Below are 24,746 nucleotides of genomic sequence, written 5' to 3' on the forward strand. Positions count from 1 at the left end.
AAAAAAAAAAAAAATTCAGACTGAAAAAAAAAAAAAAATCAAAGGATTAAAAAAAAGCAAGTATGGCCACCCTGTATTCAAATAAAATGGACTTCAAGCCAAGATTAATAAGAAGTAGTGAAAAAGATTAATACATATTGGTTAAGAGAATAATTCAACATAAATTAATAATTATTAACACATAAGCACCAAACAATGGAACAAACAGCTTCATATAACAAACACTACTGGAACACTTAAAACACCAATACAGCAAGAGACTTCAATGCCACTTGTCACAAATAGTTCAACTAGACAAAAAAAATTAAATAAGTATCAGAGTTGAGCCATACCATCAAACAAATGGGCTTAACAGACATCTACAGAATGTTCCCACAAGAACAGAACACATTCTTCTCAGCAGCACATAAGACTTTCTTTGAAATAGACCACCTGCTAGGCTAGACTAAAAAGTATGCTTAAGTAAATGCAAAAGATCTGAAACTACGCTATGCATATTATCAGATCATAATTCAATGAAACTAGAAATCAATGGCAAATGAAATCACACAAATTATGCAAATGAATGGAAATTAAATAACATATTCTTCAAGTACCTTGCCCAGCTAAGCAAGACATCAAAGAGAAAGCACAAGCAATAAAAGAGACTAAAGGAAAACACACTGAGACAGCAGCAACAAAGAAAAAAAGATCACCGGGGAGATAAATCAGCGGAATAAACACCTGCCTGGCAAGCACAAGGTCCTAAGTTTGATCTCCAGTACCAAAAAGGAGAAAAAAAAAGAAAGAAAAATAATCTTTACACTGAAGATGAACTCTGAGAAAATTACTGTCAACGAGACAGATCTAAAACTGGAGATGGGATACCTCTGCAGCAATGTTGAGAACACACTGTGCAAAAAGAAACAGTCAAACTAGGGGCTGCTTAGCAGCGACAACTGGCAATGAAGAAAAAACAGTGGCACCACAAGACCAAAGAACATCTCCAAAAGAGCCTAACAACTGAGAAGGAAGCTGCAAGACCGTGCAAGGCTGCACTCAGAGAAGTCAAATCAGTCAAGGCCAAGGTAAAAGAGGCCTACTGCCTGCAGGAACAAAAAGAACAAGAGTCAGCTCAACAGCTACAGCTGGCCAAGAGACAGACCAGAAGCAACTACAGACAAAAAAAGAAACACTTGAACATATGAGGACAACTACATGATAAGACAGAGGCAACTGACCAAGTGACCAAAGGCCAAGAAAGCTCAAAAATATGCCAAAGGTAAGAATACAGTCTTGCCAGCAGACAAAAAGAACAGAACAACTAAAACAACTGACCGAGGCATAAGGCTAAACAAAGGCACAAATGGAACCAAAAACTACAATGGCATATGCAAGAAAGAGCAACACAATGGGAAAAAGAGAAAAAAACAGTAGAAACATAGTATCCAGAAAGAGCTTCAACACCTGCAGCAGAATTCAGAGGCAAAGATCCAACAGATAAAAAAAAAAAAAAAAACACAAGAGGCTACACATCAAAAAGGTGACCCATACGGTACTTCCATGGCTGGAGAAAACAGCACCAGCATGGTAGGGCTAGGGTTGATCTACAGACTCTATGTATATGAACGACAGACAAAAACCAGAAAGCCAAAGAATAAAAGGAGCTAAGAACTTGTAGAGATGAATGCCAGAGGAAAGCCAACACAAATGTCAAGCAGAGAACAAAGTGGCCCTGCACATGAAGGCTGAAGCTGAGACAACTTAAAAATATAGGGCTCTACAGGCACTGGTGAAACTAGACACCAAGGAGATAGAGATAAAACACATGTGCCAAGTACAAGGAATACCAGAGGCAATGTAATGTAACAGAGAGGCAAAGCTACGACAAGTGTGCCTCCTTTGCAAAGACAACATAGCTAATCACACTTAGCAGGAAAAACACAGAACAATGGCTTAACTGTGGCAGAAGACAAAGTGACAGACACAGCCACAGACAAAACCTAAATGTGCTCATGAGACAGCTGAAAGCTGAACAATGACTACAGTACTGACAATTAAAGACCAATGAGATACTGAGGCTATGGCTAAAAGTAGAGGAATTAACACAACGGAGCTCAACACAGAACAAAGCCAAAAACAAAAACAACAATGGAGACTGAACCAGTGGTTTTTACAGGTAAATGGATTCGATTAGAGGCCATATTTATAAGTGAAATGAGTAAGACCCACATACACAAACATTGTATTGTCTTACTAGTGTAAGAACCTGAAAGAGTAAATAAAAACTGAAAGATACAATAGATACCGTGAAAGGAAAGAATCTGTTCAAAGAAAAGGAACAACTGGGATGAGGGAAAGGACAAAAGAAAGATAGAAGGGGAGAAGATACTTATGTATATACAGGATAGCATGGATAATTGTACCGCTGATGCCTGCTGATCTATTGAAAGGAGCAGTTAATGCCTAAGTTTTTTTCTTTTCTTTCTCCTTTTTAAATTTTTTATAACATTTTTTCATCAGTTTTGCATGCTTATATCTGGTAATATGAACAACTAATTTGAAGACAACAATATGCAATATAACAACCATTTTTGAATTCCTATTATTTTTTTCATAATTTTATTGATAAATAGCAATGAGACAGTTTCAAATCGAATCGCTAGGACAGTTTCAATAATTAACACACTGCATACATTCTTCTAAGTGGTTAATTGCTGTACAAGATGCAGACTTGAGATACTATTTACAAACACCATTAGAACAAATCATTCTATTCATTAACAGAATGTAACTATATATCTATCCTAACCACTTTGAATACACAGATACAAAATGGACATTCATCTGTATACCCTTTTTTTGTTAAGTTCCATTATTTGAATAGTATAGGTGTGTAAACTCAGCAAAATATTGTAAAAGAGTCCAGTAGCCCATAATAGCATTGGGTCTTCTGTTTAACTGGCAATGTCAGAAATTGTTGACCTGAGTACCCCACAGCTCAACATAACAGCATGGCTTTACTTCCTGTATTTCGTCTTCATACTTTTCTACTGGATGGTTAAGACCAAGGTAAAGCAGGACCTATGCAACAAGAGTTGTAGCTTTTGGGTCTCAGAAGGTCAGTGAAATCCCCTCAGGATTTATCCTGAGGAATTCCTATTATTTTATTTAATAAAATTTGTTATTGTTTCTAATGGGATCTTTAAAAATATTTAATTGTCTTTTTTTTAAAAATGTAGACTATATTCAGATAAGGCACCAACACAGGGAGAAAGGGGCTCATCCTCTGGAAGCTGTCCAGGAGATAATATTTAAACAAATCAAAGTGGCCCTGTCTCAAGCCCCACTCTTAGGATCGTCAGATATAATGAAGTCTTCCTTCCTATATGTCCATGAACAAAAAATGGCCATAGGAATCTTAACCCAGGTCATGGGATCTTGACATTGTCCAATGATATTATTTGTCAAAAGTTAGATTCTATGGCCCTAGGATGGCCTCCTTGCTCTAGCATATTTGCTGTCACTGCCCTGCTAACATAAAAAAAGCTAATAAACTGACTTTGATACAACTGACCACTCAAGTACTACCCTCAGTTATAACCTTAGTGGAGCAGAGAAAACATCACTGGTTGACAAATCTGAAGATGACTCAGTATCAGAGGCCATTATGTGAAAATCTGCATGCAACTTTAGAGACAATAAACACTCTTAACCTGGCCACTTCTCAGTTGAACCAGGAGCTCCCCTTTGTGACTGTATTGTTATGCATAAAAGGGTCCAACAAATTCCTCTTGATTCAACTGTATGGTAGAGACCCAGCCTGTACCTACCAGAACCTCAGCCTAGAAGGCAGAACAGCCTTGGTAACAGCTCTGCTGCTAGCAAAAGAACAAAAAGGCTAACAGCTATATTGATACCAAACACAAAAAAGAGGGTGCTTAATGGCTGGGGGAAAAGAGATAAAAGTAAAAAGAGATTTTATAGCTCCTACATGTTATATAGGCCCTAAGAAAACTGGTCATTACACATTTTGGGGAAGGGGGTAGGCACCAGAGGACTGGAACATTAAAAGCCAGAGAAAACCAAAAGATTAGAGAAATAAAGCAAGCCACCCTCACTATGCCCTTATGTTATCCTGGACCTTCCTCTGACACCCCAATTACTCTCTAAATAATAGGACATAATAGGAATAACAGGAATCTGGAAATTATATCAAGAAAGAATGATGGAAACTGTCTAATGAGAGCTCTACACTGCCTCAAGCAAGAGGCTACAAAAGCGTTAATTGGGTTGAAGCTTTCCCCACCCAAATAAAAAAGACCAAAAGGTGACTAAGGTACTCTTAAGAGACATCATCCCAAGATTTGGAGTGCCCCTGATCTTGGGGTCAAACAACAGACCCAAATTAGAGCTCACACAGATGTTAAAGATAAAACTAAAGCTTTGCACAATGGGCAGAGAGCTCAGAAAAAGTAAAACATTGAATAAATCAGACATTCAAGTAATTGTTTAAAAAAATATTTTCAATAAGCCCATTAGAGATGAGATCAAGTCCTGCCCATGGTCCTCCTCTGAGTCTTATGTACCCACACCAAACAAACTGAGTATTCCCCTTACAAAATCTTGTTCAGTCAGCCACCCTCAATCATAGGTAAAATTAAGAGTAATTGCCCCCCCCAAAAAAAAAAAAAAAAGCAAATGACCTTAAGAAGACAAATACAGGTTTTAAAAATAGCCATGAATTAGCTGGGTATGGTGGTACATGCCTGTAATTCCAGAACTTGGGAAGCTGAGGCATGAGGATCACTGAGTTTGAGGTCAGCCTAGGCTGCATAGTGAGTTCAAGGCCAGTGTGAACTGCATAGTGAAACCTTGACTCAAAGAAAAAAAAAAAAAAAAAAAAAAAAAAGCCATGTAAGACCTCTATAACATCCTAACAGAACCAATATACCCACTCAAACCTGGGAGCTGGGCCAGGGAGATGGCTCAGTGGAATAAGTGCTTCCCTGGCAAGCGCAAGGGCCTGGGTTCAATTCCCAGTTTCACGAGGGGAAAAAAAAAAAAAAAAAAAAAAAAATATATATATATATATATATATATATATATACACACACACACACACACACACACATACACCTGGGAGCTTTGTTTTAGTTAAAAAATTAAAAAAAAAAATCCAACAACTCCGGAGCTCATATGAATGGACCTCATACTATAATCTTATCTAACTCTACTGCTGTTAAAGTTACAGAAACTGTGCCTTAGATGCACCACAGTCACCAGAAGCCAATCACACCAGACAGGTGAACTGGTAGTAAGATCCAGACCACCATAAAGAGCTGATCCTATGACAAGATCAGGCCACCACTAGAGACAACACTGGTCACTCTGGAAACTGACCACTCTACACATGGCCAATGCTTGAGGATCAACAACAACGTCTCTTTTCCTTTTTGCTATAATTCTCCCTTTCTTAATTTTCCAAAACAAGGTCTTTTAAGGAAAAATCCAGGGACAGTCAAGGAAAGAGTTCCAGTTTCAATCAGAGAGCACCAGATCCCCAGTAGGTAGGGTCTACAACACCACCCAGCTTGAAGCAGCAATAGAAGACAAAGATCTCTACTCCCTCAGCTGCCATTAGGAATTACAGTTATCTGTGTCTCAGCAAGGAACAAGAGAGATCAGGGTGTGGCAAAAGCTGAGTGGGGATGTAGGCACAGCCTCTTAATTACAAGATGTCAGACACATGCACAGAACAGTTCCCAAAGCCCTACAGGTACACTGTTCAAGAGAACAGATTTTCAACAGGAAGGCCTAGGCCTGACCTCAGCGAGATCCATGGGATCTCAGCATCACCTTTCAGGAGTGAGATGCAGAAATTCTCTGAGGTTTCCTTGAGATTTGGATATTATAAAAATAAAGGCAGCCATGAGAAGCCAGTGCTATCATAACTTTCCACATGTGAGAAAGGTAATATGCCTAATTAACTTTGCTTTTCAAAAAATATATATAACATTATATACTGTAATAGTATATAGTATTATATACTATAGTGATATATATTATATAGTATGTATATATTATATATTAATATATAATCAAAGTATCACAAAAGAAATTAAAGGAAAAAATTAGTTCCTAGAATCCAACAATACAGATATTTCTCGTTTAATGACCTACCTGTTTAATGGATATTAGGACTCAGTGACTGAGGCATGCTGTTCAGACTTACAATCTTCTACTTGGATTTATAACCCATATTTATTTTGAAGTTTTATATACTTCACTTCTAGAGCTTCAATATCTTTTTGTATAGTACATCTTATTTACATAGTACTATAATTTTTCTGACTACTATACTGCACAGAAGTTTGAATTTTACGTTCTGTTACAATACTGCATGTAAGAGCTATGCAAATAAAAGCAGTGATCAACTTGGAGTTTCTTTTGACCATTTCTTTGTTCTAAGTATTGTAATGGACTATATATATAACAATTCCTTATTTAGCAACTACACTATATAGTGAATTCAAGGCCAGCCTAGATGACATAAAGAGACCCTGCCTCAAAGAGAGAGAGAGAGAGAGAGAGAGAGAGAGAGAGAGAGAGAGAGAGAGAGAGAGAGAAACTTGAAACATTAGCCAAATTGATGAGGAAAGATAAAGAAATAAAAAGAATACATACAGGGAAGGTAAAAGTCAAATTATCACTATTTGCATATGCCATGATCCTCTACATAGAAGACTCAAATTCCACAAAAAAAAAAAAACCTAGAATAACTATAATGACTAATTCAATAACAAAGCAGGATATAAAATCAATACACAAAAATCAGTATCACAGTTACCACAAAAACAGAAAACAATCCTAAAATTCATATGGAACCAGAAGAGGCTGAGAATAGCAAAAGTAATCCTGAGCAACAAGAGTAAGCGAAGAGGTATCACAATCCTGGATATCAAATTATATTATAAAGGTTGGATTGGGTTGAGTTGGGTTGGACTGGACCGGGCTGGGCTGGGTTGGGTTGGGCTGGGCTGGGTTGGGCTGGGTTAGATTGGGTTTGTTTTTGAGTCAAGGTTTTGCTATGCAGTTCAGGCTGGCCTTGAATTCATAGGCTGACTTTGAGTCCACACTGGCTCAAACTCACAGCAATGCTCCTACTTCAGCCTCCTGACTCCGGGATTAAAGATGTGAGCCACCACACCAGGACTTATTTTATGTAGTTTAAAACTCAAGGTACATGCCAAGTATTGAATGTATTGTGAAAATAAATGATTTTTATTTTTTCATGTAATATTACAGATTCATGTTGTTAACAGAAATGTATCTTAGATAAAAGTGTTTTGTCACTATAGACAGAATAGGTAAAGATATTTAAAATATTATCTGGTTTTCAAAATTATATAATGGCACAGTTTTATTTCCCTTAAAAAAAGAGCAAGTTCATAAAGTTAAAAATGATACTATAAGAAGAAAAAGCACAGGTGGTTGCAAAGTGGTGGATACGTTTGAAATATGTAATTGTAAGGCAAGTGCAGGGACCACGGTTCAATCCCCAGCACCACATGCCATGCCAGCCATACCCCTGGGCATGCTGAGCCGTCCACTGAGACTTGGTGTGGTGGCACATGCCTGTAATCCCAGCACTGAGGGAGGCTGAAAACAGAAGGCTCACTACCAATCTTAGCTGTGTAGTGAGACCCTGGACCAAATACATTAAAAAAAGAAAAAGAAAGAAAGAAAAATATTGAATCGTAAGAACCAGCAATCACTGCATCATATGTAAGTACATTTGTCATTAAGTGGTGGATAAAGGTAAAATACATAAATTCTAAATTCCTGGAATTAAAAAGAAGTGATTTTGCATGAAAGATACTGACCGAGACAGAGGTGAGTTATAAAATGGTTAAATTACCAATTAATAAGATTCAAGTTGAGTAAAAATTCAGGCAATGATCCAAGATACTCACATATATAAAACAAAGATTAAAAGATTTTAAAGGTAGTAGAAAATTTTTAGATCACAGAAATGAGGAGCAATATTTTTATTAAGCAGAAATAAGGATATTACAAGATAATGTTTCACATTTATGAGACTTTCTGTGGCATTCATATGTAAGATTTTTATTCAATACTTTGATGTGGATGGTAGTTTCACTGGTGAAAACCGAGAAATACATATAATTTAGGACATTTTAAATTAGTGCATTTTATGCACTTAAAATTCACTGAATAATCCTTCAATTAAAGATAATACATATACAAAAAAAGTTTTTTGTATATGGAAAAATAGTGCAGACAGCATTTGGGAAAGACAATATTCTCCTCTCCCAGTATAAAACTGCATATCCATTATCACTGAAAAGATATTCTCTAAAATTTGAAATCCTTATGTGAATAGAAAAATTATAAAACAAGTAAATGTTATTTGAAACGAAGTACAAATATTAACTACGAAAAGCTAAAATACTTTTCAAATTTGTATTCTAGTGTAATTATCCATGGGTCTCAGTGTGCTCTGTTCTATCTGGGAGAAAAGGCAACAGGAATGAGGAAAAGATGCATGAGAAAACAAAAGCTCAGCTAGGTGGTGGCTTACATGCCTGCTTGGCAAGATGACCCCATAAGCAACAATATGGACATTTGTGTATACCTTTGCAAAGTTAGTAACATGTGTCACAAGGTTGCCTAGTGACTAACAGCTGACAATAACCAGTCAGAATGCTTATCTCAGGACCAAGGGAGTTTGTTTGCTTTAAGCAGAGGCCTAGTCCCACCCACATACATTTGAATACATTCTAAAAAGACAATTTTCAAGGTCCCATGGCTCCCAAAATATCATAGTATTTTGGGAATCAGCTCTATGTCACTCAGGTCTTTGAAGGCAACAGAATGTTTTCTGAATTTATTTTCATGTAATGTCACATGTTTCTGTTCCTTCTAAAAAGTCAGTTATATTATTCCTTAAAAATTTACTAGCATTTCCCAATAAGAAGAGCAATGTATTAATTTTGCTTTATATTCTTACCATATAAATGGTATCACAACTATTAGATTCATTTTCCTAAGAGTTTTCAATTCTGCAAATGGGTAACTAAGAAATCCAATTAAAATTATTTTTTATCACATCTTCAATCTTGGAATAGAAGCTTCTTCCCTAGTTCATACCTGAAGTACTATTTGTATGCATATTTTTCCTCATCCTTTTTACTATTCATTCTCTAAAGACATTATTTTTGTCAAAATTCTAAAAAGCCTTTTTGGAAGGACAGATGAGAAAATGGTCTGAGTTTTTTGTTTGTTTGTTTTGGCAGAACCGGTGATTCAACTTAGGCCCTTGTGCTTGCCAGGAAAGCACTTATTCTACTGAGCCATCTCCCCAGATCCCATTTTTTTTTTAAATCATAGGTACATTTTCCAGTCTACTTTTTTTATTCAGATAACTTATAGTATATAAATCTATATAAAATCTATTTTATTATTGTTTGCTTCTTAATAATTCCTATTTTTATACATCAAAAATTCTCACTATCTTTTAAAACTTTGTTACTCTCAAGAAGTCGTCACAAGTACTTTAACTTTGTTTGATTTAGAGTCACCAAAACAACAAAAGTCTATTTTCAGTGTTATGAAACATTTTAACTCCCTTTTAGAGCTGCTAAAAAGACACTAAGGTGAACTGCTTCAGTTTTATTTATATTCTATATTGAAAAAATTATAGAAAACTGGTTGAAAAAGGATTTCCGAATTTTGCTAACCAAGTGTCTTATAAGTAAAATAATACTGAAGAAGAAAAGTCATAAAAAAATGATAGCTTACCTTGAAATGGGATTTTAACATACTTTGTTGTGAACTAAAGGGAAAAAGGCAAAACAATGAGTTACTATTCATACTTTTTAAAAATTTTATACCAATAAAATGTATAAGAAAGTGTGCTAAGCTCTTTTATCAATAAAACCAAATGTTTCATAAAAACATAGTTTTATGGTAAGAACCCTATGTAATATAATACATTCATATATAAGAAGTTAAGATTTTACTTAATATACTTTTCAAAACTATACTCAGAATTTTTTCCCACAGTACTACAAATTGAACCTAGGGCCTTCACACTGTGCCATGTTTCTCAGCCCTTTTTAAAATATTTTAAAATTATTTTGTTTTAAGTTCTTGCTAGTCCCCAATTTAGCTAGGTCAGTGGAGGAAAAGGGTGGATGGGGCAGGTCAGACAAGATCCTCCTGCCTCTGCTCCCAGAATACTGAGAATACAGATATGTACCACCACGCCTTATTTATATTCTGAAATTTTAAGGAAGAATACAAAATCCAGAAGAAACTGTCAAGATAGCTACAAGGCAGCTGCTTTAGAAGCTAACAATCATTCTCTTTGAGATGAACTAAGCCAAACAAAATCACAAAAGGCTGCTGAACAAATCAAAGCACCAATGTCTTATATTATTTATAATGAAATATTAAAATGGTCAAAAGACTTAGCTTGTACACTATCTATTATGAGCATTCTGTTTCTATGGGGAAACTACCAATTATAATCAAACGATTGCTTTTACCACATGAAAACAAAACTAGCAAAATTAACTGCTTTCCTATGGAATGGTTACAAAGTCTATAGAATATGCCTTTAAAATAGGGATGCACTTGTCAAAACAACATAACACTTTTCTTCTGGATGACGTTTAGATGGGCACTGCAAATTCTTTTATCTTTCATTGTTTGATGTTACAAATTGTGACTGAAGTTCTTGTTCTGCTCCCTAAGAACTTTATATATCTGATCATCCTACTTACTGCTTTCATAATAAATTCTCAAGGCTAAATCTGATGTATACCATCTAAAACAAGCTTGTGTTTTGAAGGTAATTTTTTCACTAACATCAAATGAATGTGCCCAGTATTCTTTGGTCAAATTCTCTTTCAATCTATACATTTACAGAACTGTTAACCACATCAAAGTTACAATATTTGAGTATAAGGCAAAACTGAAATTGAAATCATCTCAAGTAACAAGTTCTATGTAACTATCAAACACTACACTAAAACCAAAGGTTTATTTTAGCTCCATTTATTTTCACTACCTTAAAAATTATTTCATATATTTACACAAATACAAAACTCATGTTCCATCAAACAAGTCACCCACTCAAGCAAAATATGAGGTAACAGTTAAAAGCTGAGTTTGTAATCCAAGTCCTGCCTCTACTGTCTCTACCAGTAACACAAATAAAAAGTAGGTAAGCAGGTAACTTTCTGAACAGCTTTAAATATAAGGCCCCTGATCAAAGGGAACCATTATCTTTAGATGTTAGCACCTAATTAAGAATTTCATCTCATTTAATACCATCAAATTATTCTACTACTTTCACATAACTGCTATATATATCTAGCACCTCCTATTTTTCCTTTGTAAATTCTTCCTCATGTATTTCACTGGGTCTTCAAGCCCATAAAACATATCTGAATAAATACAAATAGTTCTAGGAAATGGATGATTTTCCCCCCCTCTGGCTCAGGCTGCCTTAAGGGCAGGTCTGGTAAGGCAGGTAGAGAGGGGATTGAACACGTGGTATCCTGCGCCTGACTGCATTTGCATGAGTAGGGGCTTGAACAACTGAGCTAATGGGCAGGCTCCCCTAGGAAATCGAAAGGAGTTGGCTTTAACAGTTCATAAAGCCATTACTACAAAATGATGCAAGAGAAATAATTCATCTGTGTCCCTCCCATCTACTTTCCTATCCCACTTTCATCACTCTCCTGTGCATCTCCATGGCAGCCACTATTCCTGTCCTCTCAGTGAAAGACAACTGCGCCAACATGTTTTCCCTCCCTAGGAGTAAGACCCTATTTCCAGCAAAAAATTTAACCCCCATTAAGAAAGTGAGAAAAATGTTTTTTGTGACAGTAAGGTAGATTTAGTACTGGGAAGTTACAAATCTTATACAAACTTTAATACAAAGCTGATCACAACACTTACTCAATCATTTCTTATAATACCCTAAACAGTTACTGCATTTCTATCATAAATATTAGGATTTTTTTAACTCATGATTTATTGCAGCATTTTGGTACACTAAACAAAACATTAACTTAAGCATATGACTAGAAGAAAATGGTGGGGTGGGGATGTAGCTCAGTGGTAGACTGCTTGCCTAGCATGCACAAAGCCCTACGTTCAATCCCCTGTAGCATACAAACACACAATAGATAGATAGATAGATAGATAGATAGATAGATAGATAGATAGACAGACAGACAGACAGACAGACAGACAGACAGACAGACAGACAGACAGAATCAATCCTAGGAGAGCATGGCTAGGCTGGGGAGATAGCTCGGCAGCGTAAGTGCCTGCCTGGCAAGCACAAGGTCCTTGGTTCAATCCATGGTCCACATGCCTTGCTGGCTGCCAGCCTCAAAACTGAGTGTGGTGGTGCACACTTGTAATCCCATCTTATTGTAGGTTATTCAGTGAATGCTTGAAGAATTACTGAATGTAATCTCTTATTCATCCACCCCTCAAACAAGTTTTTTACTATCCATTACAGAGCACCATCAACTGTGTCTGAAAAAGAATATACATATAGTAACTTTTCCAAACTCTGAAATTTTAATCTTTTATCATCTTCCATATGTTTGTTATTCAGTATACTTTCTGTAGTTTTTAAAACTATATTCTGTCTCATTATATCTTTTAATTTTTGTAAAATATCTCAACTTTTGTTAGAGGGGGAAAAAAATATATATATATATATTTACTCTGATTTATTAAATTACATTCATATAATTACAAATTTTATGGGGTTTTTTTTTTTTTTGGTTTTTGTTTTTTGTTTTTTTTTTTTTTGACACAGAGTCAGGATTCCGGCTGACCATGAATTCACCATGTAGCCCAGGCTGGCCAGGAATTCAATGCAATCCTCCTGCCTCAGCTGCCCAAGTTCTGGGACTGCTGAGATTGCAGGCCTACACCACCACATCCTTAAGAATTTTATTTTAATTATAAAAAAATGATTCAAGACTGGGCATGGTAGCACATACCTGTAATCCCAGAGCTTGGGAGGCTGAAAATAGGAGGATCACTATGAGTCTGATCTGTGTAGTGAGACCCTGTACTAAATATATATTTTTTTAAAAAGATCAAAAAAGATGAGACAATTTTTTGAGGCCTACTTTATGTGGACCCTATAACACATAAAACAAAATACTAGACTAACTGAAATGACCAACAAATGGAAACTGTTAAAGATAATACCAATATCCCAAAATGTAAAGGAGAATTAAAGTAAAATAACTGTGGTAAGTTATGAAATAGCACATGTAATACCCTTTTGTTTCAATGTATCTACCTTTCCTTTCAATGTCTCTCTGCACATGAAGAATATAGAATGACACTAAAGATTAGCAGCAGTTGACTCTGGTAAGATTATACAGTATATGGCCTTTACATTGTTCCTTTGCCAATTTGTAGGGTTGAGGTTTTTTTCTTGGGGGAGGTGGTCTGGTTTTGTTTTTTGCCCATAACCAGCCTGAACAATTACATAACACATTATATGAAACAATAAAAATTTCACTGTCAAATATTTATGTTAGATGTTTCACATCTGGAAGTTTTCCTTATTTTGCCAATATAAAGAACTGAAAAGAAATACCTGCTTAAATGTGAATTTATAATTTTTTAAAAAAGAAAACTGAAAAATGAACAAAATTCCAAGAAAAAGAAATTTAAAACAATTAAAAATATATAATTTTAGGGCCAGCCAAATAGCTCAGCAGACTAAAACACCTGCTTAGGCAGGCACAGAGACATCCCTGGCGTGCTATGCTGGCCCCAATCCCTGGGCTGAGACAGCAAATGAGACTGGGCATGGTGGTACATGCCTGTAATCCTAGAGCTTGGGAGACTGAAAACAGGAGGATCATTATAAGTCTGACTTACATAGTGAAACCCTGCAGATCCTGTACTAAATTATGCATTATATATTATATATATATATATAATTTTATATTTATTTATAGGATATATATTTATAATTTTAAAAATATATCAAGCATACCAAAATCATTAATATCTGAAAATTGGTGGTAGGAAATATTAATTTCAACAAAATCATTCTTGAACTTTTAATCAAAGTATATCAGAAGCTACCACTACATATAGTTCCTAGAATTTTCCATACCTGTATGTTATATTTATTGGTATTAGCTCTTCCTATTATGTGGCCACCAACTAAACAACTGCCTGCAATCTTAAATTGTATGTTGTCTGGTCTGTGAACCCTTCCTGATTCATCAGACACTTACAGGCCATCACTCCTACATATGCCCATTTTATAAACAATTCCAATGTGCATTTTATGGTGTAAATAACTATACGTGTGTTTTTTGGATTAGACGACAAATTCCTTGAAAGCAGAAAAACATGTGCTACCATTTTTATATCCTCTGCCCTATTCCCAACACAGTGAAAATTACTACAACTGCTAGAAAGATAATTAAGACTTCTGGAAAGACAGCACAACAGTAAGCAGCAATAAATCAGCCTCTCTGAGACTTGGAATCCATCTGGGCAGAGTGGTATATACCTATAATCTCAGCACTCAGGAGTTTGAAGCAGAAAAATCACTGGGAGTTCAAGGCAAACCTGGGCTACAGAGTAAATTTAAGGCCAGCCTGAACTACACAGTGAGAGCCTACCTTTAAAAATAATAAGATTCAGAATGAGGATACTGGAAAATAAAAATTTGGGAAAGAAAAGGATGAATGTGGCTCTCTGGGACCTAGGACAGATCTGAAGGGAAAATTAGAATCCACAAAGAAAGTGAAGAGGCAGATCTCAACACAGAATAAAGGAAAGGATAACCTGCACACACTTTCTGGCTCCCAGCTCATCACCTAAGAGAGGAGAGTTGAGTCTACAGAAACTTAGTGACAGGTCACTCCTGAGTCCTCCAGGGAAAAATGGTTTGATGGAACAGAGCAGTAGATGCTGTGCACTACAACAACTGGTAAGTGGCTCTAGTCTAGACAACTGTCATGCCCCTGAAGGGGGTGTTTGGTTGGATACCAATATAAGAAGAGGCCAACTGAAACTAAAACTCAGAGCAGCAATGGGTGGGCTTGATCTCAGGGACCCCACTGTTGAAATCCCACAGTGAATGGGTGAGGTACAACTGTGTGTGATATCAAGGGTGAAGGAGCTGTGGTCATACTGGCAAGAGACACTCAGAATATTATAGGCTGAATAACTTTGGCCACAATACCATGACCACAGTCCAGGATCAGCCTGAACTTCTGTGGAATTGAAAGCACCAGAATCAATGCCCCCACCCTATCCTACTACAGCCTTCTTGGGATTATACAACACAGACACGGGCTCTGACTGCTTCCTTTGTCTACCAGCAACAGCAAACCAGCAAAAAAAGTCATCCATTGAATTGGACACTACCACAAAACTGGAGAACCTAGAAGGTAATAACTGGGTTGAAATCACAGAAAAGCTTCTTTTCCCTCCTTTGCTTCTGGTTTGTTGTGTTGTACATTTGGGTTTTGTTTTAGATTGCTTTTTCTCATTTTTTTCATGAGTATGAAAATCGTTTTAGTTTTTCTTGGTTTATTTTGTTCTTTCTTTCTTTCACTCCTGTCTTGTTCACTAGTTTCTCCTTTGGGTAATCTTCTTTTGTCCTTCAGCCTTGCTTCTAACATCTTTGTTTTATTTACCAACTTTTTTCCACTTATCTCCTTTTAATTATCTCATTGAATGGATGGTATTTATAGTATATAATTGTCTCATTTGCCTTAGATATTGGGGTTTTTTCTAGATAGGGTTCCACAATGTAGTTGAGGCTATATTTGAACTCACAGTAATCCTCCCTCCGTCTCCCAAGTAAAGGGATTATAGGTACATGCCACCATGCTCAGTTTAGACTTTGTTGTATAACCATAAATCTTGTACCCATTGTACCTTGTACCTATGTTAAAGCTGTGAAATTAATACTTATCAGTTTGTCATTTTCTATATCTGTGATTAACACTATTGTTAGTACCAATTATACTACTTCAGCCAAGGTGATATAATTGTTAGAATCGATTGATCTTGCTAGTGTGCCAATACCTAGATTGTGTGTGGGTCACATGCAGTACTATAGCACAGTAGTAACAAAGAACTGGGTGGCAGACCAAACAGGTAGCCACCTTTCATATCTAATAAATTGGGACAGACTCAAAAGCCAAAAGCCAGCTAAGCATGAAAGAAATAACAGAAAACTAATCATTCCTTAAAGAAGGCTCAGTAGTAATAATAAAGCTTCCTAGTAAGAGCAATTTACAAGCACCAACACAGAAAACAAGTAAACAAAATCAAAACATAAAGTAAAAAAACATGAAAGCAAGATAAACTCATAATCCCCAACTCATCCAAAGCAAATTAAAGAAATATCAAAGTGGAAAAAACTACAAAGTCTCCCTGCTGAATTTTATGAAATGGTGGCAACAAAACTAGCAAAACAGATTAACAAGTCTCTTGACAAAACTAAAAGAGATAAAGATATGACAAGCATAATGAAGGAAATGATTTTTAAAAATAAATCTAAGAAAGACATGCAAACCATTAATGATCAACACAGCAGAGAAATAATTTCTATGAAACAGACTCAAACAAAAATCTAGAAAATTAAAAATTCTACTGAAAGTATAAGCACAAAAGTCAAGAAACAAGAAGATAAATTATCAGACCTAGATGACAGGCTTGTAGTTGGCAATTATCAAATGAAAAAGTCCTTAAAGGGCCAGCCAGGTAGCTCAGTGGACTAAGTCACCTTCTTAGGCAAAGCACAGTGTTTGGGGTTCAATCCCCAGCATGTCATGCCAGCCCTGCCCCTGGGGCATGCTGAGATGCCATGGAGACTGGGTGTGGTGGCACGCACCTGTAATCCCAGTGCTTGGGGAGGCTGAAAACAGGAGAATCACTACAAGTCTGATCTACGGACTGTAGACACCATACTAAATACATTTTTAAAAAGTTTTAAAAATAGAAAAGGACCACAAAAAAAAAAAAGTTGCTGGATGATGCAAAGACTAATACAAGATTAACTGAAATCAATGATGAATCAAAAGATAACACAAAGTACATAAAAATAACCAGAAGTAATAGCAAAAAAATGTCCCAAGCCTGGAAAAAGAATCTGAGATCTACAATTAAGCGAGTCACATAAAACTCCAAATAGTCACACTCATAGGAAAACTACCCCAACACATGTAACAGTTAAGATTCCAGAAATGCAACACAACATATAATATTAAAACTTGTGAAGAAAAAGGAACTTCTGCACTGTTGGTGGGAGTGCACACTGGCACACCCACTATGGAAAAAGTGTGGAGATTCCTTCAAAAGCTAGGATTGGAAATCCCATTCAAGCCAGCTATTGACCTGGTTATTTTTCCAGAAGAACTGAAAACTTCATACCACAGTGATATATGTGCATCCATGTTTATAGCCACACAATTTGTCATATCTAAATCCTGGAAACAACCTAGATGCCTATCAACTGAAGAATGGATAAAGAAGATGTGATATTTTTACACAATGGAGTATTATTCAGCTATAAAACAGGATAAGTTTGAGTCTTTTGTCAGTAAATGGATGAAACTAGAGAACATATTCTTTTTAAAAAAAAATGTATTTGGTGCTGGATTTGTAGGGTCTACAGGGTCTCACTACACAGACTGGACTTGTAGTGATTCTTCTGTGTTCAGCCTCCCAAGCACTGGGATTACAGGCGTGCACCACCACACCCAGTCTCAGTCACAGTCTCAGTGTGCCCCAGGGGTGGTTCCAACATGGCATGCCATGGATCAAATCCCAGCTGCTGCGCTCTGCCTAAGCAGGTGCTTTAGTTCACTCAGCTATCTAGCGGCTCTAGAGAACATACTCTTAAGTGAAATAAATCAGACACCCCCCCCCCATGTGCAAACATCACATTGTCTTCTTGTGCAAACATCACATTGTCTCCTTAGTGTGAGAATCTGAAAAAGAAAAATGGGATCTGAAGGATACAACAGGATGCTTTGGACAACTGTACTGTGCATTTCTGCTGGTCTACAGAAAGAAGTAGTTAACGCTTTAATTTGTTTCGTGTCCTTTTTTCAATTGTTTGTATTTATTCTCTTCTTATACATTTCCTTTTTTCTTCTTCCAATATTACATGCATATATCTGGTAATATGAATAACTGGTTGGAATACAACACTGTATTATGACAAACACGGTGAAACATATTACTTTGTTAAGTGAAAATCTGTATCACTTGTAATTTTTGTTTTAATTCTAATTTGTACTCTCTTTAAAAAATAAAAGAAAAACCTGTGAGAGAAAAGAAAAATTCACATATGAAGGAAAACCCATCAGAATCACAGCAGACATCTCAATTCAAAAACCATTAAGTTAACCATTAAGTCAAGAATTACTTGCAAAGTACTTCAAGTGCTAAAAGAAAACAACCTCCAACCCAGAATGACGTACCCCGCAAAACTATTTTCAAAATTAATGAAAAAATAAGACATTTCCATGATAAGGAACACCTGAAGAAGTCCATGACCCACCAAAAAGTTCTTCATCCTTCAGCATTTCAAGAAGTTCTAAGAATAACAATACACAAATCTACCAGGTGAGGCAGGCAATAAAACGGAAGGAAAAAAAAAAAAAGGAAACCAACAATAGTAAAATAATATGATGAGAATAAGTCAATACATATTAGTTAGAACATCAACGTGATCGGTTCCAACTCACCAATTTAAAAAAAAAAAACTGGCAGAATGGATCAAGAAACAAGATTCAACAATATGCTAAGTGAAAACTGAAAAAGAAATTTATAGATTGAGACTTAAGGATGGAACTCAATACTCCCTGTGAGAGGAACTGGAGAAAAGCAGGGGTAGCTATTCTATTTGCACATGAAGTTGATTTGAAACCAAGATTGATCAGAAGAGAGAAAGAAGGTTACTATTTATTTGTTAAGAGAAGAATCCAAGAGGAAGAGATAACAATCATAAATACATACGTACAAATACTGGTGCTTCCAATAATTTAAAACAAACACTAATGGATATGAAAAGTCAGATAAGCACTAATACAATAGTAATGAGGGACCTCAATACCTCACTGTCACAAATAGGTCAACAAGACAGACAATCCAAAAACAAACAAACAAACAAACAAAGAAGAAAAAAGTATTAGAACTGAACCAAACCTCTGAATAAATGGACTTAATATCTACGAAATGTACACACCACTGAACAACAGAATACACATGCTTCTCAGTAGCATACTAGACTTTCTCCAAAAGAGACCACATGATAGCTCAAAAAACAAGCTTAGGTTAAGGCAAAGGAACTGAATTATCCTATAATATTATCAGATAATAATGAAATGAAACTGAAAATTCAATGGCAAAACAAAACACAAAAACTTTATAAACACATGAAAATTAACACCTGAAAATTCAAGAACTTAGTTTCAACAATTAAAAGGTAATGCCAATAAGACATATGAAAACATGTAAGATTCCATGAAAATGATCCTACAAGAGAAATTAATAGTGGCAGCAGTGAATTTCTATAGCAGAAAAATGAGCTCAAATAAATAGCCTAATACTGAACCTTAAGGCTCTAGAGAAAGAAGAGTAAACTAAACCCAAAGCACATACAATAGAGAAAATGACAAAGATAAGGGCAGAAATTAATGAATGCAGTTAAGAATAAGAATACAAAGAACCAATGAATCCAAGAGTTGGCTCTCTTAAAAATTAAAAAAAAAAAAAAAAAAAACCAAAAAAACCAAAAGTTGGGCCCCTTAAAAAATAAAAAAAAAAAAAAAAAGGACAAATCCTCAGGAAATACTATCCAAAAAAAGCCACAAATCCAAGCAACAACTAGGGATTAAAAAGGACAAATCAAAACAGATCAGGCAGAAATCCAGATCATCAATACCTACTTTGAGAACCTGTACTCTAATGATGGAAGACTCAGAAGAAATGGGACAGATTCCTAGGTACATTTGAGGTAACAAAGCTGAAACAGGAATATATAAAAATTATAAATAACCTAGTATCAATCAATAAATCTGAAGAAGTAATTTAAAAACTACCAACAAAGAAAAGCCCAAGCTCCAATAAATTCTCACCTGAATTCTACAAAAACTTTACAGATGATCTAATGACTCTCTTCTTCAAACTCTTTAATGAAGTTACCTTATGCTAACAAAGGTTACTGAGAATGATGGGGAGAGATTGCTGGTTACCAGGGAGTTTCTGTGTTCCAATCTGGCTCAAAGGACAAAACAAGGTCAAACTCTGATATCCAGTAGACTCCATAATCTTTGGTCCCCAACAAAGATCCACCATGGGTGTGAGTGCTACCCACCCTGAGAGTAGGTAGCCTCAATAAAAATATAAGGGACAGGTACAGGGCTAGTGTGTTCCTTGTTACCTACTGCTTGCTGCTGCTGTCTTCTGCTGCCTCCTGCTTGTTTGCTGCTTGCTACCTTCTGCCTGCCATGAAGTTTCTTCTCCTTCATGCCCTCCTTCCTTAGAGCCAGATAATTATGGACTGAAACGTCTACAAGCTGGGAACCAAATAAACTGCTCCTCCTTTAATGTTGGGGATCAGGCATTTCGTCTCAGCAATGAGAAAAATAACAAAGACACATGTGTGCTACCATTGCCTTTGATAAAAAGCACTTTGTCAAATCAATTGCCCCCCTGCTTCTGCTTACCTTCCTTATAAAGGCCCTACGCTGACCTAAATTATCTAAAGTGATCCTTGTTAAAAATAAACTCCCTTCTTCTTTGGTTTTCTTGCTTTCCAAATAGGTCTTTTTCCTTGCCCCAAAATTTGTTCCAAGTCAAAAGCTTTTCTCAAGTGCAAATACACAAACTTGATTCAGCAATATAGATCAGAAATAAGATTTCAGAATAAGGGAATTAAAGTGACACTGAAAAATAGGTATAATGACTTTCAACATATCTTAAGCATCCTATGTAAAATTATTCTCAAGTATACATACAAAACAATTAGAAAATGTCTTAGATCCAAAAATCCAAAAAGAGAAAAAAAAAATACTTACTGTAACAGAACCTTTAGAAGTTCCTTTTATTTTACCAATATACACAGAAGTAAATATAAAATCTAGATGTAGATCCATCTCATTGTTAGGTGCAGTACAGGAAATGTTTTCCATAACAGGATTACAGGGACATAATTCAGATGATGCCTAACAAAGAATTACAAAATGCAAATAACCATATTATGTAAATGCTGAAAATTATATACAAGGTCATATTCTTAAATTTTTATCAACAAATTTGTGACGATTTTACACTGGTCTTAATGTGAAAAAATAATTATCTAGATCTTTTTTCCAAAGAGGCACATGATTTACCTTGAGAAAAGTAGTCAAATCCAAAATTAATTCCATAGCCTAAACTATAACCTCTTCTGCATCAAAGCCATGTGTCCTACTCAACACTGCCTACCTGGCTTTATTCATTTTTAATTCAACAGAAATAAATTTAGATTTATACAGCACTTTTTAAAATGGGTTCTTAAACATATATGACTTTTAAACTATACAACCACTTTATATGTAGGGAGATTTCCCTCCAACTTTATAAATAAACTTATCAGATATCCGAACTGGCTAAGTAACCTGCCTGAAGTCATACAATTAATAACACACTAAGACTCAACCTATGGTGTCTATATCAAATATTCAACCATACAAAGTTATTTCTATTAGCCAAAATAATGTTCCTGATATTATACTTTCAGTGAACAATGAAGGGATACAGAGCTTAAGAATCTTGTTATATTTGGGCTGGTGAGACACTAAGTAGTCTAAAGCACCTGCTTAGGCAAGCTTAGGCAGGCACAGGGGACTGGGTTTTGATCCCCATCACCACATGCTGCGCCAGCCCTGCCCTCAGGGCAGGCTGAGTCAGCAAAAAAAGAAAGAAAGAAAGAATTCTGTTTTATCTATATGCTTAATTATAGATTCTATGTTTGAAGGTAACCAACCAGAAATGGCTCAGAGTTGCTTAAAAGTTTAAAAATCATACCACTGCCTGTGAAATAATTCTATATAACTTTTTAAATATTACACAATAAAGCAGTATCAGTAGCAGCTGTCTCCCAGTCTCTTCTGAACTTTACACTGCTCTCAGGCAACACTTTCAACTCTACATTTACCTTGTCATTGAAGAATTAGCTGTTTTTAATACAAAATATCCAATAAATTACTATAAAAGCAATCATTATATACGTGAACTCACTGCTCTTTTAATGAATGTAATCAATTCTTATCTAAAACATACATAAACCATTATTAAACAGATTACAATTCTATTTATTGGCCTATTAAAATTGTTTTGTGACCCTCTTCTTTTATTGCTCATTGCATTATCTTCTCATCCCCTAAGTAAACAGGAGAATCAAATTAATGTGGTCTCAGTCAAACTGTGATTTTTTTTTTAAGTGATAAAATAAAAAGCTTGTACAAAAGTATTTTTTCAATGGGTCCCACATTTTATAAAGTGTCTTAAAAAAGACAAATTCAAAAAAAAGACAAATTCATATTTATCATAATTTCATTTAAAATTAGAATTGAGAAGACATGGAGATGTGGTACTAAAGTATCACTATATTCTGACTTTTATGTACTGATCTGTGCTTACAATATTTGCTGCTTTGCTAAAATCATAAATCATATAAATTCTGTGAAATGCTATTTTCTACATGATCATTTTATATACTTGCATTGTTAATTTATATGCTGCCAAAGCAACTGTGACTCATCTATAAGTTTCAATTTATTAACAATGAAATATTTTAAAGTATATGTAAACTATTATACCTGATCTAACAAGAACAATTTTTTGTTTGTTTGTTTTTTGTGGTACCAGGGATTGAATTCAGGGCCCTGCGCTTGCCAGACAGGCACTTACGCCACTGAACTATCTCCCCAGCCCAAGAACAGTTATATTTTAGTAAAAATTCAAAACACTATTTTTGAGTTGATCTCAATGTCAAGTACCAATTGCAAAACAAATATCCATGAAATAATAATCAGACATCAAATTAATTTCCCACATGTTAAATCTAAAATGGCCCACAAAGTCTCACATATTTAGAAGATCACTAGATTATGGAGGCAGTATAGGTGACTTGCTATTACCAGGTGAGGTTTGTTGGAAGAGGCAAGCCACTGTGGGCATGGTCTGGAAAGACAGCTTTCCTTTACCAGCTCCGCCCTTGATGCTCTGCTTCTTGTCTGCCATGACACGAGCAGCAGTCCTCCACCAGATCCTTCCATCAAGCCTTCTGACCTTGGAGCCCACCAACAATGGACTAAAACCTATTTATCTGCATATTAATATTAACCAAAAAAAACCCTTTCCTCTTTTAATTTGCAGATGTCAGGAATTGAGTTGCAATACAGAGAAAGTGACCGGGACAATACACTTGACCAAATTTATCACATTTCAAAATAACAACCTCTGATATTATTCAAACACAAGCCAATAGAAGTTTATCACATATAAGGGCACTGACAAGAAATTTTCAAGAAATATTTGAATCTTACTTTAGGCTTAATGACTCTAAAGGACCAGAGGTAAATAACACTGCTGACTGATGTTAAACTGACATTATTTCCAATATTGTTTTCTGTTAAGAAGGAAGAACCAAGGGACTTAGCAATTTTGATAGGATTCTGACACTATTATAAATTTTTTTTAAATTACTTTAATGACACAAATAATATTGTAGATTAGGTACTATTACACTTAACACATGAGGAAACAAATGTGTAAAGAAGTAATTTGCCCAAATGGCAGAGCCAGGATCTGAACACACATTTCTGTATTTCTGGAAGCCATGTTCTATCCTCTACATTATATTACCTTAATGATGTGGTTGTAAAAGGAACAATTCCAAGCAGCCACAGTACTCTATGATGAGATGAATATTAGAAACTATTTCAGATTCCTGAAAATTTGGTAAAATAGTCACATGGCCAATGAGGATGATAAAGAAAGTTCAAGTCTTAAGAATATTTAAGGGGCTGGCGAGATGGCTCAGTGGTCTAAAGCACCTACTTAGAACAAGCTAAACTAAGCAAAACACAGGGACTGCGGTTCAATCCCCCAGCACCACATACCAGCCAGCCCCGCCCCCTGGTGGGCTAAGCTGGCCACACACACACAAAATAAATAAATAAATATTTTTTTTTAAAAAAAGCATGATTTAAAAAAAAAAAAGAATATTTAAAACTGAAAGCTCAGAAAACAGTATAGCTCTTACTTTAAAATAAAAATATTTCACTGAAACATATGAAAGTTATCTTAAACTAAATTACTTTATGTTTGTTAAAATATTCTGTTGTTAAAACTAACCAATAAGTGTATTTCACTCAGTCAGTAAGAAAACAGAACTAAATTACCTGTACAGATTTACATGTAACCAGGGGGAGTTCTGACACCAGTGATTCAGAAGTACTTTCATTTTCATTAGTAATCTCATAGTTGTGCTTAGACTGAAATTTAAGAATTCCTGTACTTTCAGGTTCAGTGGGTCCTTCTTCGTCACTAGAAACAACAACTAAAAAGGACAAAGATATTTTAAATGTGTCACATTAACCAAGTATCAAAAAGAAAACTTCCAAATGAATTCAATATACCTTTAATAATCATGTTAGTTT

General features: G+C 35.5%; 1 protein-coding gene across 3 annotated transcripts in view; it reads right to left on the minus strand.

The window, feature by feature from the left end:
• Positions 1–24,746, minus strand: part of Senp7 (SUMO1/sentrin specific peptidase 7) — a 219,917-nt gene that overhangs the window by 33,683 nt on the left and 161,488 nt on the right. For all 3 annotated transcript variants that reach the window (XM_004636590.2, XM_023721306.1, XM_023721305.1), the window contains 3 exons: positions 24,489–24,646; positions 21,117–21,263; positions 9,805–9,838 (listed from right to left, as the gene is read on the minus strand). In XM_004636590.2, coding sequence (XP_004636647.2) covers positions 9,805–9,838; positions 21,117–21,263; positions 24,489–24,646 — 339 coding nt within the window. The remainder of the gene's footprint in view (positions 1–9,804; positions 9,839–21,116; positions 21,264–24,488; positions 24,647–24,746) is intronic.

The sequence above is a fragment of the Octodon degus genome, unplaced genomic scaffold (assembly GCF_000260255.1).
Source record: "Octodon degus isolate 3935 unplaced genomic scaffold, OctDeg1.0 scaffold00081, whole genome shotgun sequence".
Classification (NCBI taxonomy): Eukaryota; Metazoa; Chordata; class Mammalia; order Rodentia; family Octodontidae; genus Octodon; species Octodon degus.